Below are 19,661 nucleotides of genomic sequence, written 5' to 3' on the forward strand. Positions count from 1 at the left end.
GAGTACCAAACCAAATTAACATCACCAGTATCAGTGGTATCTGGTATGGTACCGATTTTCGGTACTAGTATTGATACCGACGGTACCAAATCTCAAATTTCGTGAATTTAAAGTACCGAATGTCGTTTTATATTTTTAAATCCAGTACGGTTCGATACTGATACCAATACTCAATACTGGATCAGTATTTGATAAAAAGTTATTCATGGCTAATTTGCTCTATTATTTGTATAGATCATGCATTCAGCTTTCAGCATGGGCTCAAAAAGGTCCTTGACTCCTTGCTCTCTGGCTCCACTGTACAGGAGCACAGCAAGTAACCCATCCCAGCAAGCAATATTGCCAGTGGGGCCAAACTTCCTAATCATCCGGTTACAAGTCGCCACGTGTCCATATCGATGAAACCAAACAAAACTCTCTCTTCCTTCTTCCAAATTCAAAATTTTGTACTCTCGCAATCATTCGACTGCATTTCTTCCATTATTTTCGCTCATATTCATCCTACAGAATCTCGCCCATGCACAAATCATTCAATAAATCCGCACGTCTATATCTATCCAAGATGCAGTCGCAGATCCTCCCTATCTCGATCTCAATCTCCAATCCCTTTTTCCCAAATCGAACACCACCATCTTCAATCATGCCAGCTTCTGCGGCCGCACATGCTGGAGCAGTGTTCCTCAACATGGAGGATGGTGATGGAGATGATTTGGCCCATTCATCTATTGAAGATGGGAAAAAGTTTGAAACCACACCTTTTTTACCTAGGGTTTCAAGTTACGATAGTGTTAACAGTACTAGTATGGCGTCAACTGTGACGAGTTCCGTTTCTTACCAGCAACGACGTCGTCGTGCCGCTAGCGATTCGAATCTATCCGATTTTCCTGGTGGCCGGCGGCGGTTTTTTTGTCACAATGCAGGCCGGGCTGATGGGGATTCGTTTTTTATCACCCGGGTTGGGTCTAAATTGTGGGCACGTATTAGGTAAATTTCCTCTTTCCACTCTTCAATGAATTTTGTTTTCTTGATCCTTCATTCATGTGGTATAAAGTATAAACCACTCTTCACATTGATGATTTTAAATTTATTAATTGTAAATGGCGAATTTGAATATATTTCTTCTTGTTGTGTATTTGAGAATGTTTTATAGGATTTTCTGAAATTCTCTTTCTTTTTCTTGCTTCATGGAATCTTATTTCGAAAACTCTGTTAATTTGTCTTCTATGTATAATGATTGTTTAACTGTTTCAAGTGCCTTAAGTGTCATTAGTCGACTTGGTGTCTTAAATATGAAAGAGAAACTCAGTTAATGGAGGAGTATCCTTGTTATTACCACATTTTTTAGATTAATATGATTTGAAAGTATGTTAATATACATTCTTTCTTCAGGTCAGGTTACTCAATAATCACTGGATTTCTTGCTCTGCAATGTTATGCAATCCTAATCATGCCAGGTGTACTTCAAGGTTTGTAAAGTCGGTGATTCGTGGCTAAGGTCATTCCTCCCATGTTTAATAACAAATTACAAGATTCCCTTTATACCCTTTAACTTAAAATTCTCAATCTCACTATATTTCCTAAATGGCTAAATCACTAAATGACATATAAATCCTTAATCCTTTCAGTTGCTTATTACTACTATTTCTCAAATCAAGTTCGCAGAGACATTGTTTTTGGTGATCAACCTAGAAATAAGTATGTCTTAATATCTTAATTATTCAATTATTCCACTTTCTTATTACTATTATTTTCATTTAACTGAATATTTATTTGCAGACTTGATATATATTTGCCTAAAGACAATGGAAAAAACGATGCCCCAAAACCTGTCATTGCTTTCATCACTGGAGGAGCTTGGGTAATAGGGTAAGTAACTAACTAACTAACAAAACCAGGGGTAAAATTGGAAACATAAAAAAATCTTGAACTTTTGTTGCAGGTATAAAGCTTGGGGTTCTTTATTAGGACGCCACTTATCAGGTACAGATGTTATAGTGGCATGCATAGATTACAGAAACTTTCCCAAAGCTACAATAAGTGAAATGGTTAAGGATGCTTCTAGAGGCATCTCATTTGTATGCAATAACATCTCTGAATATGGTGGTGATCCTAATAGGTAGGTATATTATATGTTTTTTACTTTTTACTAATTTACTAATTTACCCTTTTGGATTTTGAGTTTTGAAATATGGTAATCTTGAAGGATTTACCTGATGGGACAATCAGCTGGTGCACATATTGCAGCTTGTGCACTTGTGGAGCAAGCAATTATCGAGTGTGATGCAACACAGAGTACTACATGGAGTGTTTCTCAGATAAAAGCTTATTTGGGCTTATCTGGAGGGTATGTATGTAAATTGTTAATCTTGTTAGTTATTTTCAGTTCATATATGTGAAAAGTTGAAAACTAATATTACAAAACTGACACTAGTTTTGTTTATAATCTTTATGTAGATATAATTTGTATAACTTGGCTGAACATTTACACACTCGAGGCCCATACAAGTCACTTTTTTATAGGTATTTTCCATTTTTGTCTACTTTTAATATTAAAAAAAAAAGGATAACTTTATATAATTTTTTATACAGTATTATGGGAGGTGAGGAATCTTTGAGAAAATATTCTCCAGAAATTAGTGTTCAAGATCCCAACAATAAAAAAGCAGTTTCTCTCTTGCCTCCAATTATTCTTTTTCATGGCACTGCAGATTATTCCATTCCAGCAGATTGCAGGTATGAGTCTTTTGTTATTTTTTCAATTTAGTTTTTTAAAAAAAAAATAATAATAATATATAAGTGTGTTGATGTTTATAGTAAAACGTTTGTGGATACTCTTCAAAGAGTAGGAGCAAAAGCAGAGTTGATGTTGTATGAGGGGAAAACTCATACTGATGTGTTTGTTCAGGTAGGTTATTAAATTTACATTTTTGGTCCCTGAGTATAATTGATTTTTGCAAATTTGGTCTCCAAAAGGTTATTTTCTTGCAATTTTGGTCATCATTTGAGGTTCGTATAACGTTTTTGGTCCCTCTTCGGTCATTTTATTTGGAATAAGAATGAAAAAACATTCAAAAAAAAAAAAGCCTCAAATAAGCAAATTTATGTGAACATTTAATTAATTATCCATTTTGTATTTGTATTTAGGATCCAATGAGAGGGGATGATAAATTGTTTGATGATTTGGTTGCAATTGTTTATGCGGGAGATGAAGAAGCACTTGCAAAACAAGTGAGTGCACCTCCAAGACGCCGCCTTGTGCCTGAATTTATGCTCAAATTGGCGGCAAAAATCAGCCCCTTTTAACCCGTTCCACACATTTTTTTTTGTACATCTCATAGTCATATCTATAAATGTCTTAATGTCCTCATATTTGTTAAAATCCAAGCATATATACAAATTAAAGAAAAAACTTATATTTTTTTTGTACTTTTTTTTTGTACATCTCATAGTTCATGCTAGCTAGCTAGATACGTGACAATGTTGAACTAACCCACTTGATAGAGGTGAAAGCCTCTTAGATCGGAGGTCCCGGTTTCAAACCGGCATAAGGGGATTAAGGGATAATGATTTGAGAGGGTAACTATTTGGTCACTTCACTATTTTTTGTGCACTCTTAACCATTAAACTTGTTTTTTTTTTTTTTTTTTTTTATTAAAACATACCATTATAACTAATAATAAAAGGTTTTTCCGGTTTCTGGCGTCTATACCGGCCAAATATGATATTTCCGGTCATCTTCTCTGACCAAAATAGCTTTTCTGGTTGAGTTCTTGACATACTTTTCAGATTCTCTCTCTCTCTCTCTCTCTCTCTCTCTCTCTCTCTCTCTCTCTCTCTCTCTCTCTCTCTCTCTCTCTCTCTCTCTCTCTCTCTCTCTCTCTCTCTCTCTCTGATTTGTGGGTTTTTGTATGTGTCCATGGTTGAAGAATAAACACATACAAAATGATTCAAATATTTGATTTTTAATTTCTTGTTAGAGTTTGTTGATCGTCATAAGTGAGTTAGGGTTCAAACTCGAGGAAGATGGAAGATGAAAGGTTCAAGAAACAAAATCGAATCAGCCATTGATGAAAGGTTTAAACGCTCGAGGAAGATGAAGGGTTTTAGAAATGAGATCTGAAAAACTACCATGGATAAACTCAAAATCTGCCATGGATGAACCTGATTTCACATGGTGTTTGTGTGGGAGAAATTAAAAACTGAAATCGCTTTTTGGGGTGTGTTTTTCAACCATGAAAACAACCCCTTCATCAACTTCGATTTCTATTTAGGTTTTACAAACAACCAAAAAAAAATTGTCTCTGATGAGTTTTTAAAATCAAGACCAGCCCTTTCATCAGCTTTGATTTTTTTTTTTTTCATGGTAGCTTTGAGTTCAAGTTGTTCATCAGCTTTGATTTTTGATTTCTAGGGTTTCAGAATTATTTCCAAGGACAAGAACACATAAAAACCTACAAATCTGGAAACAAAATATAAGAAAGAGAGAGAGAAAGAGAAACAAAAAATCTGAAAAATTGTGTCAAAAGCTCAACTCGGCGGAAAAACTATTTTGGCCGGAAAAGATGACCGGAAAAATCATACTTGGCCAGAAAGAGACGTTGGAAACAGGAAAAACCTTCTATTATCTGTCATGGTATGTTTTAAACAAAAAAAACAATTTTAATGGTTAAGAGTGCACAAAAAAAAATTAAGTGACAAAATATATATAGTTGGTTACCTTATCAAGTCATTATCCAGTGGATAACTAACTTGGTGAATCTAGCATCTAACCACTACCAGTCGTACAAAAAAAGCTAGATAAGTATATTATTCAATTATGAAGAAACGAAGAGTATGTGTACACATGTGAATATGTGATAATATTGTTACAATCGATCCTAGATAGCTAGCTCAACGTACAAAAGCAAGTTTTTAATATTCACTTCAAACATGAAAGCTTATCATGGTCCGGGTACACAACCATTGTAAGTTGTACACTCCCTACGGGTGTATCTTTTAGGTGCACATTGGGAATTTATCCCAGCATTACAGACCGGTTGCAGACCTGGATAAATGATTGGTCCTCGTCCCCCATGGTTAGGTGGGGATGGGGATGGGGGTGGGTGGTGCGGTAAACCCACTTTATGTGGTGGATTAGGTGATTGCCGCGGGTGGGGTATTGCTATAAGGCTTGGAGGTGGAGTTTCCGCGTCTGATTAAGAGAGAATGTTATGCATTTCACTTTCATATATAATATTTAGAACGATTGTATATATGTATATATGTTTGCATGAACGTTAAGTTTGAACTTACTTGATAAGATCATGAGTAAGAAGAAAGAAATCAACATGAAAACAACTACTCCCGTCTTCTTTCCCATATTTCTGTCAGAGATCTGTCCGATTCCTAATCTTATTAATTTTAGCATCGGTTGACTGTGACTATTAATTATAGATATTTAGTTTTCCACAACATTTACGTCGACTTGTTATAACTTCAACCCCATGCATGCACGTAGTCTTTGCAGAATAACTCAACCGACGACCAAGTCGTGGAGTATCAAGTACAGGGAGGGGACTAGAGACTAGAGTAGACAGACTTTTGATATATAATACTCATTTCAATAGATGGTACACTGAACCGAAATAGAAGGTTGAACATTCTTCGTTTGTAATATAACGTTGATTGAAGTAAACGTATTCAAGTCTTGAACTTATAAAACGAAATAGAAGGTTGGAACTAAACACGACTCTATAGCATCGCATGTAAATTCTAATCTCGATTACCCAATGATTTTAAAGTTCATTATAGTTCAAAATTTTATTTGCATTGTATATCCAAAATTTTAAAATAAATATTTGTGATATTATTAATTAAAATGACCATATAATCCGCATTATTGCATAACCAAATTTTCTTACGATACCAAACGACAAATCTAACCTAATCCAAAACTACTCCTTAAATTCACATATGTCCGTAGCGAGGACTTGAACCCTCAAACTCAAATAAAGAGGGCAACACCGGATACCGCTTGGTTAGAAGCCTTTTAATCTTACGATACTAATAATGACCGGGAGTTCCTTGATAATTACTAATGTTGATGTTGATGATTTTTTGTTTTTGTTATTATTATTATTATTATTATTATTATTATTATTATTATTATTATTTTTTTTTTTTTTTTTTAATTTTTCCTCACAAAAGGTCATCGGTAGAACTTTTGAGACATTCAATCCCGAACCATAGGGGATGGCCGGTTGGCCAACCACTGAAGGCCCATAGCAGTTTTTGGACCAATTTTAAATTTGTTGATATCTGGGAACATCATTTTACATATTGGCACGAAGTCCTTCATCGAACTCATTCAGTTAGGTTCAATTCTTTAAACCAACTTTTTTTTTTCTTATTTTCTTCATCATTCTTATTTTTCCTTTAAAAATTATATTTTTAATATATCTAAAAGAGTTATATGACCGATATTAACCTCAACTTATTTTGAAAATAACTCATATTAACTGTGTTACCATGTACAATTTGTTGGAATCCTAAGTCAAGTAGGACTTGAAGATCAAACAATTCAATTTAAGGCAACCTAGTTTTAGGAAACTATGTTCACGTGGGTTCCTAGTTTCCATATTCTAATTCACAAGTCGGTAATTAGATTATATATATATATATATATATATATATATATATATATATATATATATATATATAGAGAGAGAGAGAGAGAGAGAGAGAGAGAGCGAGCAGTAAGTTCAAATAAAAACAGTAAATAGTATGAGAACGTGAAAACACTGTCTTTATATTATTATTCTGTAATGAATTTTGTATATGTATATTGTTGAAGTAATTTTAATATGAATATTAATGTTTGATTATTCATATACTGATTATTCATATATTTATTAGAATGTTATTATTCTATTATAAATTTATGTATGTGCATTTTTGTAGTAAATTCTAATTTTAGTTTTAACCTGTGACTACTCATTTATTTATTGCTGAATAATAATATAAAGTTGTGGATAGAACATTCATTGCAGAATAATAACATAAAAGTAGTGTTTTTACGTTCTCACATTATATATTGTTTTTATTTGAACTGTCTCATATATATATATATATATATATATATATATATATATATATATATATATATATATATATATATATATAAACACACATCTTGTTTAGCCGTGTAGGGTTAAGAGAGATTGTATTCACAAATTGAGTTTTGCGTTATTTTCTCATTTAATCAAAGAGATAGTTTGATTAATTGTCCGTGTTATACTTTCTTGACTTGAATTGGTATCAAAGCCAAGAACATACAACTTTGAGATCGAATTACTTACTTGTTGAACATAGTGGTCGACATGGCAGGAGATGAAAGGTCTTCAGGCAGTGCTCCTGTGAGGGAGAAGGAGATTGGAGCCACTTCGGTACAGTGTCCCATGCTCAATTCAACCAACTACACTGTATAGGCACTAAGAATGAAGGTAGTGTTACAGATTCACAAGGCATGGACCGTAATCTATCTAGAAACAGAGAAGAATGAAGAAAAAGATTACCTGACGATGGGGTTGTTGTATCAGGCGATCCTGGAGACATTGATTATGCAAATCGGAGATGTGGAGATTGCAAAACAACTTTGGGAAGCAATCAAAACGAGACATGTGGGTGCAGATCGTGTAAAGGAGGCAAGGTTACAAACCTTGATGGGATAATTCGACCGATTGAGGATGTCTGACTTGGAATCGATCGACTCTTTTGCAGGGAAACTAGCTGGAATCGCATCTAAAGCAGCATCCCTTGGGGAATCGATTGAAGAACACAAGATGGTCAAGAAATTTCTAAAATTGGTACTGAGAAACTTCATCCAAATTGTTGCTTCCTTGGAGCAAGTCCTGGACTTGAAGACAATCGGTTTCGAGGATGTTGTGGGAAGACTTAAGGCGTATGAAGAACGGATTAGGGAGGAGGACGACGACGGAGATGGTCAGGCGAACGCGCTGTTTACGAAGACTTCTAGTGGTGGTGGTTCGAGTAATCGTAGAACGCAAGGAAAAAGGTCGAAGGGATTTAACGGGACAGGAGGGTCAAATGGACTGAATGGATAAAGTGGGTCTAAATATGTTAATCGAGTCTCACAAGGTGGCAAGCCCAATCATGGAGACAAGTCCAATTTTGATCAGCCCAATTCCAATAATAACCCAAATAATAATAAAACAAAATAGCATCGATCCAAAATTATTTGTTATCGGTGCGATAAACTGGGCCACTTCGCGTCTCAATGTCCAGACCGAATCCAAAAACTACAAGAAAATAATTTTACCGAAGTTAACGATACCGACAAAACTGTATTTTTACATGAGGCCATATTTTTAAATGAAGAAAATGTTATACCGTCCCGATACGACTCACAAGATAACGATGTGTGGTATTTGGATAACGGGGCAAGCAATCACATGACAAAAATCAGTCATTTTTCTCCGAACTTGATGAAGGCATAACCGGGAGGGTTAAATTTGGAGATAATTCGTGTGTAAAAATCAAGGGAAAAGGTGTTATACTTTTCCAAGGCAAGAAAAGGTCAACAAAGGCTAATGACGAAGATTTACTACATACCGGATCTCAAGAACAATATTGTTAGTCTCGGACAAGAACCGAAGTCGGGTGTGACATTCGAATGAAAAACAACTATTTGACCACGCATGATGCCGATAATTACTTATTAATGAAAGTACAAAGAACTTAACCGCCTTTATAAAATAAAGTTACAAATTGGAGAACTTATTTGCCTTCATTCGAGACTAACTCCTTGTTCCCGAGTTGTAGCGAAGAACAAAAAAGAAAGTAAGGAGAAAAAAGAAGAAAAAAGAAGAAAAAAGATAGGAACATAAAATTGTCTTTTGTGTTCCCGAGTTGGAGAGAAGTGGAAGGAAAGTTAAACATTTTGTTATTTCTCTCTTTAATGAAACTCGGGAACACCAGTTTCTTTTACTTTCCTCGCACTTCCATCCATTTCCTTTCCTTTCTCTCCTTAATTGAACTCGGGAATAGGGTGTAAGTGAAGATACGTGGCGATGGCATGCAAGACTTAGGCACATCAATTTCGAGTCAATAAAAAAGATTTCCAACAAGGGTCTAGTCAAAGGGTTACCCCAATTTGATCATGAGAATCAATTGTGTGAGTCTTGCTTGGTGGGCAAGCAAACAAGAAATTCATTCCCGACCATGACGACATATAAAGCAAAACGACCATTGGAACTAGTTCACGGTGATTTATGCGGTCCGACCAAGCCGGCAACCAAGGGTCAAAATCAATATTTTTTACACTAATTGATGATTTTTCATGATTTATGTGGATTTATCTCATGAAAGAAAGAGAGTGAGACATTTACACACTTCAAAAAAATTCAAAGCTTTGGTGGAGAATGAAATTGGAAAGCCTTTGAAAGTGTTTAGAAGTGATCAAGGAGGTGAGTTTACTTTTCTCGAGTTTAATTCTTTTTGTGATCAAAACGGAGTCAAACGCCACCTTACCGCCCCATACTCTCCACAACAAAACAAAATTATGGAACGAAGAAACCGAACACTTATGGACATAACAAGAAGTATAATGAAGGCAATGCATTTTTACTGATTGACTCTACTCGCCGAGTCAACCTGTCGACTCGCCAAGTTCTCAAACTCATAAAACTCTCACATCACGACACAACTCGCCAAGTCACCCCAAGACTCGTCGAGTCCAACGATCTCTGAGTTCCATCCTGCCCAACTCACTAAGTCGCCAACCGACTCACTAGTCCGAGGTTTTAACCAAAATAGGTTGGGGTTCTGCGACCTGACTCACCGAGTCCAAGAACAGACTCGCCGAGTCCACGACAATCTTTAATAGACTCGCCGAATTGTTCTTCTAACTCGTCGAGGCCATGACCATCTTCAATAGACTCGCCGAGTCCACCCATGTGACTCGCCGAGTCCCTTCAGTCCTTAATCCATACTGAAGCTTTTCGAGCCATGCAGGGGCTCCAAACTGTAGATCCACTCTTCTAGTGCATAACTCCCACGTAAAGTTGCAAACTTTACGTGAAACCAAGGAGTTAAAGGTCTAAATCGCTCTAGGGCTATGGTTTAAGACAAAGGGGCTTCACCAACAACTCAATGACTGATGCTTTATGACATTCTAGACCATCACAAGTCTAGATCTGGAGTAGCAACCTCAGATCTAAACTCCAAACCCGAAATAGATCTCAATCATACCAAAATAGCCCCAAATCTCATTCAAGAATAGATCTAGAAGCAACAAAGGCAAGGTAACAACTTATTACCTCCAAGATGTGCCCAAACTGCAGTAGATTCTGGATCTACACCACTCTCTTGATGCAAGCCCTTTTGATCTTCAAGCTTCTTCCACTAGAACACCTTTCAAAGCTTCAATCTCCCTCCAATGGCCTCACACACACGAGCTTAGGGTTTTTGTCTCTCAAGGGCAATAAGGAGGCTGAGAGAAGGACATAAAGTCCTTTAAATAGGGTGCAAACCCTAAGATTAGGGTTTTTCTCATTCCAGCACCAACTCGTCGAGTCCAGCTTCCGACTCGGCGAGTTGGTCACTTAATTCGCGACCCAAAACCCGCTCCGACTCGGCGAGTAAGCATACCTACTCGTCGAGTCCCTTCTTCGAAATTACACTTTAAACCCTTAAATCATACTTCTGAAATTCGGGATGTTATAGAAACAACCTTATTTAGTTGTTATTTCTTTGGAAAATTTGTTTAAAACATCTCTAATAAAATGAATTCTCCAACAAAAAGTTTGAAAAAATAAAATCGTCCATAATGCCTCTAGAGAGAGAGTTCTCCAAAAAAAAGTTTGAAAAATGAAAGAAAAAAAGTATCTTTTTATACCCCTGAAAAGAGGAAATCACAGATGGATTGAGTGCATTTGCAAACGTACAAGTAAAATCGCAGATGGACCGAGTCCATCTGCGATTTTGGTGGTTATTTTTGTAATTTAGGTTTTTTTGGTTATTTTCCACAAAGTGATTAAGGGATTAAACAATTTTTGTAATTTTCTCTATAAAAAAATAAAAACGAAGGGGATTTTCGTCTTTTCAGATATATACTTAACAGAATCTGTTAACAAAGTTAGTCATAAAGGTCTTTTATATGCAAGGTTTGTTCTGTCGGAATCATCTGAGAGAAAAAAGTTTTGTAAGGACCATTTCAAGAAAAAACTATAAAGATAAATGACCATCCGTGTAATTTACTATATTTTTAAAAGAGTCGTAGGACTGATAGTTATATTAACCTCAACTTACTTTGAAAATAGCTCCTCCTATTAAATGTGTTACCATGTACAATCCAGGCTCATCCCAGAGGGTAAGCGATAGGGGTGACCGTATAGGGTCCATCTTTTAAAAGTGCCTAAATTTGTTATGAAAATTGTTATATTTAGAAGATAATACAAGTATTTTTTTTCAATTATTGAATTATTATAAAAAACATGATGATATTTATGTATTTTAAGGGCCAATTTTTTTTTTCTTTCGCCCTAGGCCCAAATCATATTTGGAATGACTACAATCCTTTGTAATTTTATTACATAAGGAATATTTCTTTAACTTTGTCTTACACAAAAGACTATTTCTATAATTGATTTAAGTTTATACAAAGACCAAAAAAATGTAATTTTTACACAATGCCAGGTGTCCTTCAAGGTTTGTGAAGTCGGTGATTCGTGACTCAGGTCATTCCTCCCAATCTCATGTTTAATACTAACAAACTACAAGATTCCCATTATACCCTTTAGCTTAAAATTCTCAATTCACTAAACTTCCTAAATGACATATAACTCCTTAATCACTGCAGTTGCTTATTACTACTATTTCTCAAATCAAGTTGGCAGAGACATTGTTTTTGGTGATCAACCAAGGAATAAGTATGTCTTAATGTCTTAATTATTCCACTTGCTAATTATTACTCTGAATATTTAATGGCAGACTTGATAATCACTGGAGGAGCTTGGGTAATAGGGTGAGTAGCAAAATCAGGGGTAAAATTGGAAACATCAAAAAATCTTTAACTTTTGTTGCAGGTATAAAGTTTGGGGTTCTCTTTTAGGACGCCACTTTTCATTTAGTTTTTTTAAAAAATAATAAAAATAATAATATAAGTATATTCTTGTTTACAGTAGAAGTGGACACCTCTCCAAAGAGTAGGTGATGTGGTTGTTCCGGTAGCTTATTAAATTTACATTTTTGGTCCCTAGTATAGTTATTTTTGCAAATTTGGTCTCCAAAGGTTATTTTCTTGCAATTTTGGTCATCATTTGAGGCTCTTGTAACAATTGTTTGAAAATTTTGTCCACAAAATAATCGGTTTAATTATTTGGAACAGGAACAAAAAAACGTTACAAAAGCCTCAATAAGGACCAAATTTGAAAGAGACTAAACGCCGAATTTATGCTCAAATTAGCGGCAAAAATTATCCCCTTTTAACCCGTTCCACACATTTTTTTTTGTACATCTCATAGTCATATCTATAAACTAGGTTAAAACCCGTGGAACCCACGGGTGATAATTTTAAATAGAATTAAAAGATTAATTATATAATAAAGTAATATATCATTAATCTAGAAAAACTTATCAATTGTAATATAATATTTTTTTTAATAACTTTGTAATTTGTAAATATGTAGTTACACATGTAAATCCATCTATTTTATAAAAATCATGAGTTTATATAATGCAACATAATATAAATCAGAAGACAAGCACGTGGTTGAGAAAAAAAAACACTATTCATAATATGAAATCATAATGACTAATCAGATATTTATAAAAAATGTATTAGTTTACAAAGAGAGAAGTTTTTTTTAGTAAATTTATAATATTTTTTAATAATAAATGTATACGCTTATTTTTTTATTTAGCTTTAAAAAAAGTTATAATTTTGGGTTAAATTATATTCATTTATATGAGTTATTTGGGCATTTAAATCTCACAACTCAAAATTGTTAATGCAAAATTCTATATCTTTATGGTACAAATCTGATACTACCAAAATTTAGATAATTCGGTACAAATCTAATTTATAAATTATGATACTACCAAAATTTAGATATTTGGGCATTTAAATCTCACAACTCTTAAAAACTGAATTATAAATTCTGATACTACCAGAATTAGATAATTTGGTACAAATCTGATTTTAATTTAGTTTCATCTGAGTGCAATACGTATATAGGTTCTCCAGGTATCTGTTTTGTAGAATCATTTCTACTCCTTGCATGATTTCTCATCTAAGATGGGACTATATATTTACTATTTGCAAAATAAAGTGAATACTCTAAGAATAAAGAAGTATTTATGATTATCTTTTTTTAAATAAGAAAAAGGATAATCATAAATCATAAATTTCCTACACGGTATACAAAGGTTAATAAAATAAATATTATGAAAATTGTAATCTTATACTGTTAAATATATTTTCATGCTATGATTTATTTAGTGACTAACAATTTTCCCCATAACTACCAAATTTTAGTAAAACCAATAGAATACTTTTAAAAGAAATGTGAGGGTTTAAGGGTGACTTGATCCATTGGTTTAAATTGCTCTGCTTGCAGCTTCTTCATTTCAGAAGCAAATACAGCCTCTACCGGAATAGTAGAATCTATGCAGTTTGCCTATTGAATTTTTAAAAGCAATTAAATATAAAATTTATGAAAGATTGAATAAACCAAATAAAGATTCAACATATGAATGAGTATAAGGATCAAGAATTGACCTTGATTGATAACAAAATAGCCTCCAGATTTCAGGAAATAGGACGCATTGAGTTCTAAAATTCTAACCTGAAAAGGAATATAAAGTAATCAAGTAAAATTTTGACAAATTAAAGAAACCCTTGTAACCATTTTAGAAAACAATAAAAAATAATGAATATTGAACTGAATCAAATGTCAAAAGTGGCATCAGAAACTCGGTTTTTGCATCATACAAGATGCCCCGAAGGGGAATCCGAGTAGCTCATCATATGCCATACAAACCAGAGTACCAAACGGAAGAATGAGACCAGAAAAGTCAACTATAATAGAAATAGTTGTGATGATTATAAAGAATGATGTCTAAAACAATGAAAAAAGATATTAAAAAAAAACCAAGCCTGATAAGTAATGGAAGTCTTTCAAGGGTCTTAAACTTACAACTAAGTGTTGAAAAACTCAAAACAAACCAAGCGAAAAACTATGATGCGGGCAATAACAGAGGTTCCAAGCTCACACCCTTTTCCCCTTTTCCCCTTGTGCAGATTTTGTAATTAAACAAACACCATCGTAACATAAAACCACAACCTGTAGAAGGATAACATAAAAGCAACAACAAACTGATGCTTTATAAACTTTACCGATTTCAACATTGAGAAATTGAGTTTCTACTGCAGAAACCCTACTCCTAACTTCATCAGCTTCCTCCTTTGTAACTCTATTTTGCCAAGTATAAACCGCAATCTTCCTCACCAATACAATCAGAAGAGATAAAACCACCAACGCCAAATTGAACACGGTTGCACTGTTCTCCAAGACCTTCAAATCCTTGTCAGAACCCATGAGTTTCGTAGGAACCATCAATTAGAATCAAAACGATGATATAGTGAGTAGTTTAATAGTGAGATAGCTCAAATCGTGGCAAGAGCATTTTACCATGTGGCACTGATTCTTACATATGGGGGGTTTGTAAAGAAAGAGACCAAAGCAATAGCAAGAAATTAGCAAATGAAGACAAACAACACCTTCATCCTCTATGAACAACAAAACCTTCAAATCTCTCTCACTCTCTCCTCTCAGCTTGTTTTGTATTCTTCTTCTCCTCTGCATGATTATCTCTATATAGACAGACAAACACAAACAAACACAAAAAGAGGAGTAGAGAGAATTCTGAATTTAAAAGATTAAAATTGATCAAACCCTAACAGAAAATACAAAAAATCGACTTTCTGTGGGCTTTCCTATTGTCAAATACAAAAAGAGAGTGTGTTTATACTTTATAATGAAAGCAACTCACACTCTCATCTCACTCCAGACCAGACCTCAAACGGAGCCGGCACCGGAGCAATTAATAGAGAGATACAATACAGGGACTGATTCTGATTTGACGACTGGTGTTGAGTGAAGATATCAAAGAAGTGGGAATATAATAATAGGATCAAGTGGGTTGAAGAATCGAAATGTGAATTAAAGTTCTACTAAAAATGAGAATATTATCGACGTATATAAATTGAGTCCAATGGGGGATATTGCGAATCATAATCAATAGCTTTTACATTTTTAGGGCATATATGTAGAATAACCCAAAAGATTGCTTATAATTGATATATACCTGAAGAAAAAAAATTCACCTGACGGCTATGAAGCACCATATCTGACTTAGTTCAAGTATTTTGAAGCACAACCCCATACAGATATACATCCCCTTTGCAGATGTTGGATCACTGCAAAAAAAAAAAAAAAAAAAATTGCACCTGTTAAATCTCTTTGGTATGGGAGCGACGACGACAATACGATGATTGGCAACTGAATGGGGTCTCTAGTTTGTAATCAACTAGATTATAGCCCGCGGGAAACGCATAAAAAAACATATAATCGTTTATAGATATTGTATAATTATTATAAAAAAATATATGGTTATTGGTATTATTGAAATGTATAGAAAATACATTGAAAACGATAAATATATATAATCATTAAAAGATCTCTTTGTAGACATCATTTTTTATTTTATTAGTTGAACGGCTTTCCTCGTCTCATATAATTATGATATTTATATATTTATAAGTATTTTAATTAAACGTTCCTTGCATAATAATGTTACCTAATTTAAACATATATTGACAACCAACATACCGTTTGTATGTATTCTGAAATTTCACTTTAAAAATGCTTAATGTTTACACCTTGATATTAATTTTTTTTAATAAACTCATGTAATAATTATGGAATATATATCTCATTTTAATTAACATTCACTTCCTCTATTATATCAAATTCGTCATTAAACGGATATATTTTTGGAAAATAATAATTATAATAGGGCATCATTATCTAAGACGTAAATGTTTGATATACTTTTGGAGAAAAAACAATCAGGATCATTAAAAATAATTTATATAAAGAAAATACAAATTTAAATTTGTTGAAATTATGGATGAAATTACTGGCGAAATTTTATTTTGGAGGGAGTTGTATTTTGTAAGGTATAATAATATTACAAAATTTGAAATATCTATATTTGTTGTGTAAATTAATAAATTTTATTGTTACTATACAAAGATAAAAAAGTATGTTGATATGATATACAAAAACATAATAATTTTAATGATATTTTAAAATCATACCAAAATTAACCGGATTCTTATGACATAAAAATTAAAAAAAAAAAATCATAATCATCTCTAATATATAAAAGTAACATTTTTGTAATTAATGTCAGTTCCCAAGATAGTTAATTTTTATTTTATTAAAGGTACCTAATATCTTTTCATGTTTATTTGAAAAGTTTCAGAAAAGTAGTTAACTGATTTCATGTAATTTGTGACAAAGAAAATCGAAATATATAAATACATACATTTGATATAGGAACAAAAAATAATCGAAAAAAATGTAAAAAGCGAAAGAAGTTACTGACCTTCTAGCGCACAAGAGCGAATGTTTATACCAGAGAATGATGATGGAAGTTATAAGCAATATTAACGATGTTGTAGGAGAAAGTTTGAAGAAAAGAAACGATTGAAAATAAATGTGAGTCGCGGATTCAATGATGAATCGTATATGTATGTGATAATTTGAATATGATTTTTCGGTATTAATGATTTCCTAATAAAAAAGATTTTATATTAATGGTTTACTAATATAAGCGGATTTATATTAATGGTTGATATTAAGGCCTTGATTGAAATGATTTGTTAGTGATATATTTTTAACATTAACCATATTAAAATCATAATAACTGAAAATTCAAGATGTAAAATATGGAAAGCTTTTATTGGAATTAAATACATTTCATTTCAATGAATGTAAGTTATTGATTGATGATTGGAAAGCATTTATTGGAATTAAATACATTCCATATGGGGAAGATGATGTCAGCAATTTGATCTAAAGGTGGAAAAAATAAGATTGAAATACAATCAACGGTCCAGATTATTTAAGATGATGTCATATAAGGTTTCTCTTTTAGTAATATTTAAGATTAAGACATTGATTCGCGGCTCTGCTCAATTTCTAACAACAAAATTAGGGTTAAAATGAATGGGTATATAAATATAATCGTATAAATAAAGAAATTGATAAATAATTTTGGAAACGATTATCTTCAACAATCTCCATGATCTGGGTATTGATTTAGTGCACAGAAGTTGGAAACTCTTAATTGTTTCCAGTGAAGAGCGAGAATGAAGCGGATATGGTACTAAGAGGCACAAAGGGCATTATCGGAACTTCATTTGGAAACTTTGAGCGGGAAAAATAGATTAGGAGGGGCTTAACAACTGCCACGTGGCATAATTGTACTGTTTTATTATAATAGAGGATATCTTAATGTCCTCATATTTGTTAAAATCCAAGCATACATACAAATCTAAAGAAAGTTTCAACATTTACGTCAAACATAAAACTTATTCCTTGATTCCTATGCCTCCGTCTGATTTTATATAAGAATCATAGACAGGTCAACAAAGGATGAAGAAACGAATAGTCCTACCGAATATCTGTATACATGCATGTGATAATACAATATTGTTACAATCATCATCCCAGCTAGCTCAACAAAAGCATGCTTTTAACATTCACTTGAAACATGCATGAAAGCTTATAATTAATTATGATCCCTACAATACACATCATTTTTACACTTCCTACTACTACCGATGTTGTATGTACCTCTACATTGGCCATTTATTCCGGCATTACAGGCCGGGTTCGATCTCTGCAAACTTTTATAGGTGATTGGTTGTCGTCCCTCACGGGTAGGTGAGGGTGGGGATGGGTGTTGTAGTGGGGGTACACCCTTATATCTTGGTGCTTGAGGTGATTGACTCCCATGGACATCTCGAAGGATTGAAGGTTGTTTACCTATTCTCCCGTCTGATTAATTAAACAGAATGTTATGATCAGTCTCACTTTTATAAATATGATGGAAAGATAAATTAATATTAATGTATATGTGAAGGTTTGAACTTACTTGATGCGATGATCAAGAAGAAAGAAATCAACATGAGAACAACTACACCGGTCTTCTTTCCCATCTTTTTGTCAGAGAAATACAAGATTGCAAATCATAATTTGGCACCGGTTAACTGTGACTATATATATATATATATATATATATATATATATATATATATATATATATATATATATATATATATATATATATATATATAACGTTTATCTCGACTTGTTATCTACTTTTGAAAATAAAATATTGTTCAACGTCAATCCCATGGCCCATGCACGTAGTCTTTGGCTCTTTGCAGGATAACTTAACCGACGACCAAGTCGTGGAGTATCAAGTACTGGGAGGGGACTAAAGAAGAAAGGGTTCATATGTACAAGTGTACAACCAGCTACAGCCGGGAATGTACAAGCGTTAATTATACGCATTTAAATTATTAAATACATGGTATTACCTTTGGCATATATTCAATAGAATAAGATAAACATAAATTAAATACATATCATATTAATAGGTGACTTTGTCTTAGATTGAATTTTAATAAAAAAATATTAGCTAGATTCATTTTTAGAGTTTTTGACCAAATTTATTAGATAAAAATATTTAATATTTATATTAGAGCGATTTGGTTTTTTAATACAATATTTTTTAACATAAATGATCTATGTGATTTTTGTTTTATCACAACATAATGCAACTTCTTGATTAAAAGATGTTGTGTAGTAGCTTTATAAATTGACTTTGTTCAATGTATCAACCCCATGAAGGCTCATATGACTCTTTTCATATTGGCCCTGTAAAACTAAAAGCAACAATAAGTCGTTACATGTACAGACACCATTAAATTCTGCAAAGTAATTCGATAAACATTACAAATAAAGTGAATTGTTATAACCATAAACATCAAATTTAGACATTGTAATTTGGTCGATTTCAAAGTATTTTTTCCTTATAAAAATTAAAATATGATTTTTCAGGCTACACCAATCACATACACATATCTTCCTATCAAATAAATTACTTCAAAAAAATGTTATGAACAAAAATATAATATTAGTTTCATAATTTGCTAAAGGCTAACACTAATAAATAATAATGAACTTTCACAAATATTGCATTTTGGTCGTTACATCCAACTAACAAATGAAATTCGGTTTAGAGGATTGATTCAAGAAGTGCATCCATGACTTCTTGTAGCTGAATTTTGGAAAATGTTAAGACCTACTGAGATATGAGGGAATGGTCTATGAGGCTATGGTTGGTTTCTATAGAGCAATACAAATTCAAAATCGTTAGCACATATCTTTCCTACCTGCTTCAATTATTAAATTTAGATCAAACTTGTCAAAATCAAATTATATATATATATATATATATATATATATATATATATATATATATATATATATATATATATATATAACCTAACAATCAAACAACAT

General features: G+C 33.0%; 1 protein-coding gene, 2 long non-coding RNA genes and 1 other non-coding gene across 4 annotated transcripts; 1 reads left to right on the forward strand and 3 right to left on the reverse strand.

Moving 5' to 3' along the window:
• The first annotated feature begins 394 nt into the window (after nt 1–394).
• LOC111910460 (isoprenylcysteine alpha-carbonyl methylesterase ICME) lies at nt 395–3,426 on the forward strand. The gene is made up of 10 exons (XM_023906298.3): nt 395–984; nt 1,390–1,466; nt 1,626–1,695; nt 1,777–1,866; nt 1,940–2,116; nt 2,204–2,344; nt 2,455–2,520; nt 2,590–2,733; nt 2,815–2,905; nt 3,145–3,426. The coding sequence occupies exons 1-10, from the start codon at nt 518–520 to the stop codon at nt 3,301–3,303; spliced, it is 1,482 nt and encodes a 493-aa protein (XP_023762066.1). The 5' UTR covers nt 395–517; the 3' UTR covers nt 3,304–3,426.
• Nucleotides 3,427–13,230: 9,804 nt separating this feature from the next.
• Nucleotides 13,231–15,537, reverse strand: LOC111910461 (uncharacterized). The gene is made up of 3 exons (XR_002856538.3): nt 14,196–15,537; nt 13,778–13,844; nt 13,231–13,676 (listed from the first exon to the last, which is right to left on the reverse strand). It is a non-coding gene; the product is annotated as an uncharacterized LOC111910461 (long non-coding RNA).
• On the reverse strand, nt 13,961–14,032 carry LOC111910466 (small nucleolar RNA snoR60). Its single transcript, XR_002856539.1, has one exon. It is a non-coding gene; the product is annotated as a small nucleolar RNA snoR60 (small nucleolar RNA).
• Nucleotides 15,538–17,724: 2,187 nt separating the features above from the next.
• On the reverse strand, nt 17,725–18,360 carry LOC111910442 (uncharacterized). Its single transcript, XR_002856537.2, has 2 exons — nt 18,226–18,360; nt 17,725–18,128 (listed from the first exon to the last, which is right to left on the reverse strand). It is a non-coding gene; the product is annotated as an uncharacterized LOC111910442 (long non-coding RNA).
• Between the last annotated feature and the right edge of the window lie 1,301 nt (nt 18,361–19,661).

Source organism: Lactuca sativa, chromosome 8 (genome assembly GCF_002870075.4).
Source record: "Lactuca sativa cultivar Salinas chromosome 8, Lsat_Salinas_v11, whole genome shotgun sequence".
NCBI lineage: Eukaryota > Viridiplantae > Streptophyta > Magnoliopsida > Asterales > Asteraceae > Lactuca > Lactuca sativa.

What these genes read in the sequence shown, in the direction of transcription:
- LOC111910460 (XM_023906298.3), top strand. Translation starts at nt 518, where the DNA reads ATGCACAAATCATTCAATAAATCCGCACGTCTATATCTATCCAAGATG. An exon ending in AAATTGTGGGCACGTATTAG is followed by an intron (nt 985 to 1,389) that starts GTAAATTTCCTC and finishes TTCTTTCTTCAG; the next exon opens with GTCAGGTTACTCAATAATCA. An exon ending in ATACTGATGTGTTTGTTCAG is followed by an intron (nt 2,906 to 3,144) that starts GTAGGTTATTAA and finishes ATTTGTATTTAG; the next exon opens with GATCCAATGAGAGGGGATGA.